Source organism: Peromyscus eremicus, chromosome 7 (assembly GCF_949786415.1).
Source record: "Peromyscus eremicus chromosome 7, PerEre_H2_v1, whole genome shotgun sequence".
Taxonomy (NCBI): Eukaryota; Metazoa; Chordata; class Mammalia; order Rodentia; family Cricetidae; genus Peromyscus; species Peromyscus eremicus.
The window spans coordinates 34,034,507-34,041,373 of NC_081422.1; the positions used below are offsets into that span (position 1 = coordinate 34,034,507).

Genomic DNA, 6,867 nt, shown 5'->3' on the forward strand with positions numbered 1-6,867 from the left:
CATAATAAGGCAGCAATAAAATAATTTAGTATCAGTTAAAAAAAAAAGGAAAGAAACTATGCCTGGGAAACACATATTAATACAAACACTTCATAATGACTGTATTAAAAAGTAATTCCTTCTTAGTAAGATATTCTCTCTTTTAGTAAGACTTCTTTATATCTAGGGCTATGGCTCAGAAGGAGAATTCATCTCTCATGTCCAAGAAGGGACCTTGGATTTGAACCTCAGCAAGAAAATATGGTGAATAAGTGTTGATGTTCTACCTTTACTTTTTAAAAATATGGTAACTAGGACATTTAAAATTATATAATTATGTCATTGTTTTCCATTAGATGTGATGTTTTTAGCAAATGATTAAAATGAGAAATTACTAACCCCTGCAAGAAGATGGAAGTATCATACAGTCCAACTTAGAAACATCAAGGACAAGACATCAGACTCACATTAATTTTGATGTGATAACTGGCAAATGAAGAGTATCTATAGACTTGCTGTAAACAAAATGTGAAATTTGAAATTAGTGATTCCACAGATTAATTGTAAATTAATTCAAAACTAATAGAATGGAATAAAGCTACAACCCAGAATCACCTACCTAAGGATGGCACCACCCACAGTGGGCTAGGCCCTCAAATATCTATCATTAATCTAGACAATAAGAAAATTGCCTACAGGTCAATCTTATGGAGACTTTTTGTAAATTAAGATTCCCTATTCTCAGATTTCTAGGTTGTGTCAAGTTGAGAAAAAACACAATACCCAGCTCTAAGTTCTGATATTTTAGTGTTCTGTATTTTCAATGGTAAATTTAATGAGGAACATCAGAATTTTCTCATTTATATATTAAAAAATTAAAAAAAAACACGTTAAATAAAAAATCAAGATCCCAAATACCTCTGAACTGTGACTTGCAATTTTTTTATTCAAAGCACTTTTATTACTAAAATGTACAGGAGGATGAAAGATCAGAATTCTTTTGGGTTATTAATTATGAGCTGAGTGGAGAAGAGAGGCAGCTGATTTATCTGGAGTTGATGTGAAAGTCAGAGGTGTCAGGTAGACAAAGTGAAGCAGCAGATGTGAAGCATGCTTAGCAAAGGCATTCAGATGACAACGAAAATCTCTGTGCCAAGAAAAAAGCCTAGATCAGAAAAGGCAAATGCTGGGTAACACGGGGGGGGGGGGGGCCTTTGGTTACCCTAGTTACTGCTCCTTGAGTTTGTAATCACCATTAGAGGTGAAACGGTGTTAAAGGAAGCTTTTCTTAAAGAGACGCAGGCCTGTTTCTCAGAAAAGACCCACAATAACCAATGGAACAGGATTGAGAACCCACATAGAAGCCCGCACTCCTAGAGCCACCTGTTTTTTTATAACAGGCCAGCAACATATTTGGGAAAAGACAGCTTCAAAAAACGGTTCTGGTCAAACTGGATAGCTACATATAGAAGAATGAAACTCTTTCAAGTCTCCCACCCTGCCCAAACTCATCTCTAAATAAATCAACAACTTGAACCTATGATCTGATATTCTGAACTGATAAAGGAGAAAGTAGAGAACATGTTTGAACTTACAGGCACAGCAAAGGACTTTCTGAACAGGACCCTAACAACACAGGCATTAAGACCAACATGTGTCAAATGGGACCACACAAAACTAAAAAACAAAGGACACCATCATTCAAGTTAATAGGCAGTGTCTTAGTTTGGGTTCCATTGCTGTGATGAAACACAATGACCAAAAGAATGTTCTGGAGGAAAGGATTTATTTCACTTATACTCCCATACCATAGTTCAAAATCAAGGACAGTCAGGATAGGAACTCAAACAGAGCAGGAACCTGGATGCAGAGCTGATGCAGAGGTCATGGAGGAGTGCTGCTTTCCGTCTTTTGTAGCACCCAAAATCACCACCCCAGGGGTGAAAGCAACCACAACTGGCTGGGCCCTCATACATCAACCACTAATTAAGAACATGCCCTATATGCTCACCCTTTCTTATGAAAGCATTTTTCTCAATTGTGGTTTTCTTCTCTCAAATGACTCTAGCTTGTGTTGAAGTTGACATAAAAACTAGCCACCACAGGCAAAGGGGGGGAGGAGAGACACTTTGGCAATTGTACATCTGAGAGAGGATTAGTACCAAGAACATACAAAGAACTAAAATACAAAACAAACCCTAAACATCAATAAAACAAATGAAAACCAAAAGAAACTAACTAAATAATGAGGCATAGCATTCTACAGAGCAGTCCCAAAGGATGAAATACAGATGAGTGAGAATTATTTTTAAAAATACTCACCATCCTTAGTCATCAGGGAAATGCAATCTTGAACTACTTTGCAATGATTTTATCTTAACACAGAAAGAATGGGGTAAGATATAATCAATGAAACAAAACAACAGCAAAAATCCCAAAACAACAACAAAATGATGACAAAGGCGCATGTTGCTGTGAGGAACGAGGAGAACTTCTCCACTGCAGCCACTATGGTGGCCAGTGTGGAGGTTCCTTAAAAGCTAGAAATAGATCTACCACAGGAGCCACTGATAGCATCCTCGTCCTACTACAGAGACACTCGCTCATCCATGTCCATTGCAGTGCCATTGACAGTAGCAAGAAACAGAAACAGCCTAGATTTCCATCACTAGATGAATAAAGGATAATAAAATATGGTACATTCAAAACAATGAAATATTATTCAAATATTTAAAAATTATAAAATTAAAAGTTAAGTAGAAAGAGCTGGTCATCATCATTCTGTGTGAGGCAGCCAACACAGAAAGAACACTGCTGTGTTTTCTCTCATCTGTTCAAAGCATGTGAGCTTTGAATCTTCAGATGTGTATGGAAAATGTATGCCAGGAAATTAGTAAGGGGCTATGAGCTGGGACTTTCAAGGGAGAGAAAACAGAATGCAGTGGTATACAGGGAAAGGGGGGATAATGGAGCAAGAAAGATTAAATAGTGTGGGGGCTGGATTTACAGGATAGAAGAGGGAATGCATGAAGGGTTTGCTAATGCTAAAGATCTTCTGAAAAATTCATATGAAGATCTGCTTCAGAACACGTTCATATGATAAAAGAGCTTAAGTAGAGTTATCCCACTAGTCACATGGACTATCAAATAAAAATCTGAAGCCAGGCGGTGGTGGCGCACGCCTGTAATCCCAGCACTAGGGAGGCAGAGGCAGGTGGATCTCTGTGAGTTCGAGGCCAGCCTGGTCTACAGAGCTAGTCCAGGACAGGCTCCAAAGGTACAGAGAAACCTTGTCTCGAAAAACCAAAAAAAAAATCTGAGTGTCAGAAATGGGTTACCTCTGTTGAAGTTGGTGGACAGCGAAATCCCATACATTCCCAAATGTCATTGTTCTAGTGTACCTTCCAGAATTTGATCATAGTTATATTTAAGTTAAAAAAGTTACTATCCATTAACCATATAAGCCATTAGTATGCATGATTATTTTGAAAAATAATTAAAATAAAAATAAAAGGTATCTTTTCAAGAGAATAAAATTCATGTCTCAGTGTGGAACCAAGAGAGACCCTGTTGACCAGAACCAGAAAGTTGTAAGGGAAATGATTCTGGGCAATAACTTAGCAGGGACAATGTGAGCTGTTCAAATCAGGTGTTTATTATGTTGTTTGTGCATTAGACCTCAGCTCAGCTCATTTGTAATAAGAGGTATTAACACACAGGTGAGTGCCTGTAATTCTCAATTACACTGCTTAGCTCTGTTGGCTCTAATGTTCTCAGAGCTCTCACAGGAAACTTGTGAGGGCCACTCCAACTTAAAGCAAGGAGTTTTCATTGTACATTCAGGTTGAGAAACTTGAACAAACAATACTTGAACATGAATGCTATAGGAAGGAAAAATAATAAATAATGTAAGGAGAGATAACTTCGATAAGGTATAATAAGAAGATTCTCGGGTTCTCCTCACCCAACTGGCAGAAATCCAAGATCATGCAGAAGCTGCATCTCCCTGGAACATGCTCCTTAGCCATTTTTTTACTTACAACAAACCAACACATAAACACAGCACCTTTATTCTTCAACTTCTTTTGGGTGAGATCCACTCTTGGACTCAGAAAAGTCTTCTGTATGCTTTATGCTTTCTTTCATCCTAGCCACAGCATCAATGCAGGCCTACTCTAATGATTTCCTTAGCTGATTGTTTTTTGTAATAGGCCCCACAGTTATCAGACACTAGGACTTCTTCTCATTCTCTAGTCAAGCACGAAGTTACTCATCAAATGTCATCTGCCTGAGTTTACTTTTAAAAAAAAATGAGCAGGACCCCATCTTTATTCTTAAAGAATGTTGTGATTGTCTGAGCAGCTACAGGCTAGACAATAGAAATATGGAAGAGCAGATTCTCCATACACTGGAGAAACAGAAGCACAGATCTTGAGAGCATTGAGGATGGCTTGACATGGACTAAACAAATAAGACTAGATTTCTAGAAACCATTTTAGGCTCTTATGTATTTGAAAACAGCATTAAGAGAGAGTGTTAAGGAGCTTAAGATTAGTGACCAGGCAAAAGCTGGTCTACCTTCCAGGAACTCTTGCCAAAGGAACTTCAGTGTCTTCAAGTAGAGATAGGGTTGTTAGATTAGTCTGGTGGGTTCTGTGATTGTCCTCTGGTTCTGACAGGAGCGTGCAGAAGAGAACTGTCCCCTGTGCTCCTTTGTCTTCTGTCACCTCTTCCCAGTACTTTTCTCTCTTCTTTGCCATTGTTAGAATGAGCAACATAGCTGCTTTTGTCCCACTGCATGTAATCAAGTTGCTAACAATTTCAGTCATGAAAATAGTAGCTTGTTAAATTGAAGAGCAGATTTCTCATTTGTAGTTCATTTTAGCTGGAAACAAAATCAAAAAACTGTTGGAAGGTAAACCAAAGTCAACCCCCATGTCTGAGTAAGTGTAAGCTGAAAAGGGAGAAAATGTAAGTGATATTGTCCAGTAGTGCCTTGAATTCAACCATAAGGCCTGCTCAATCATTCTCTCAAGCCCCGTTCTTTATGTGATATCATTTTGGTTCAATGCAACTAAATCATTGAAAAATAAAGACCACTTCTCTCAAACTTCAGTAACCCTTAAGTGAATAAATTGATTAAATAGTTAATGCATATATTCTATGGGAATATCATTCCATCAAATATGAAAAAGCACTAGGGAGAAGAAAAAGAAGGGGAAGAGGCACGAGATAGGACAATAAAAATAAGGAATTAGAAGCACTGAGTCTGACCACAGTGCAAAAAAATGATGAAAAGAAAGCAGGATGAAAGAGTGGTGGACAATGAGCAGGCTCACATTGTTCTGCCTATGGGAGGACTGCTCCACTCTCACCTGCCTTCACTGTTCACTTGAGGATATAGGTGGGTGTGAGTCAGACAAGTGGCCCTGTAGGTTCTATTTACCATTTGCTCTCTAGATGCCGAGGCTTTGTGTCTTAGTCAGTAACAGTGTAAATTTAAGATAGTAATAACGATGCTCTCAAATACAAAGTAGTTTTGAGTATTCATTAAATCTATTCCATTAAGCTGAAGGGTACCTAAGTATTCACTACTGATCTTTCTTTACAACTGTCCAGGTAGGAAGCACAGTGGACGCAGGACAGTCCACAGTGATGACTTTACCTCCTTATTCCTGAGGCTGTAGATTAATGGGTTTAGCATAGGGGTGACCAGGTTGTTCAGGACCTGAACAGTTGCATCCAGCCAAGGGCTTGGGGTTGGCCTTAGATAGATGAAAATCACTGGCATGTAAAAGAGCAAGATGGCAGTGAGGTGGGCACTGCAGGTGGAGAAGGCTCTGTGCCGGCCCTCAGTGGAGCGGATCTGGAGGATGGAGCGAACTATACAGCTGTAGGAGGTGAGAATGAAGAAGAAGCAACTGAGGGGCATGAGGCCCACACTGATGAATCCCACCATCTCCAGGGTTGATGTGTCTGCACAGGCCAATTTCATCACCACAGGGATATCACAGAAATAATAGTTCACCTCTTTGGGACCACAATAGGGCAACTGGAAGGTAAGAGAAGTTAGAAATGTGGAATGAATGCAGCCAAAAACTGATGTCCCCATAGCCAGAAAGGCACATACTCTATGGCTCATGATGATTGAGTAGCGTAGAGGGTAGCATATGGCAACAAAGCGGTCATAGGCCATCACTGTGTATAGGAAACATTCTGTACCACCCAGGAAATGGTAGAAGAAGAGCTGGGACACACAGCCTGCATAGGAGATGTCTCTGCTGTTTCCTGAGAGATAGAACAGCATCTTGGGAGAACTCACGGAAGGGAAAAATATGTCACACACGGACAGCTGGCACAGGAAGAAATACATGGGGGTGTGAAGCCGAGCGGAGGAAATAATTGCCAGGAGAATGAGCAGGTTTCCCACTAAAGTGAAGATGTAGAAAGACAAAAACAGGACAAAGAGCGTGGTCTCCAGACCCTCTGTGTGCGGGATGCCAAGCAGGATAAATTGAGTCACTACTGAAAGGTTCTTCATAGCTTCAAGAATGTTTGACCTTGCAAAGATTAAAAGTCAGCAATCTTGTCATCGATATCTATTAAGAAGCTGTTTCTCATGAGTACTTTGAGTACGATTTGAGAAGCAGCAAATGGCTTTCTATGGATGTGCAAAAGCAAAATCTCAGTAAAAGTACCAGTTACTATAAATTCATATTTGAGAGTTTGTCTACCCAGGTTTTAGAAAAGTTGCTTCGTGAATATAAATGGTTGTCTTCTGTTCCAAGGGCAGAAGTTAAAAGACATAGTCAAATATTCTCATTAGACACTGCTGTACATGAGTTTGTATTCTGAGAACATGTTTGTTGAATCTTGATAATATATTTA

At 39.3% G+C, this 6,867-nt stretch overlaps 1 protein-coding gene across 1 annotated transcript; it reads right to left on the reverse strand.

The window, feature by feature from the left end:
• Positions 1 to 5,584: 5,584 nt before the first annotated feature.
• Positions 5,585 to 6,550, reverse strand: LOC131914234 (olfactory receptor 10D1B). Its single transcript, XM_059266824.1, has one exon. The coding sequence runs from the start codon at positions 6,518 to 6,520 to the stop codon at positions 5,585 to 5,587; it is 936 nt and encodes a 311-aa protein (XP_059122807.1). The 5' UTR covers positions 6,521 to 6,550.
• Positions 6,551 to 6,867: the final 317 nt, after the last annotated feature.

What these genes read in the sequence shown, in the direction of transcription:
- LOC131914234 (XM_059266824.1), bottom strand. Translation starts at nt 6,520, where the DNA reads ATGAAGAACCTTTCAGTAGTGACTCAATTTATCCTGCTTGGCATCCCG.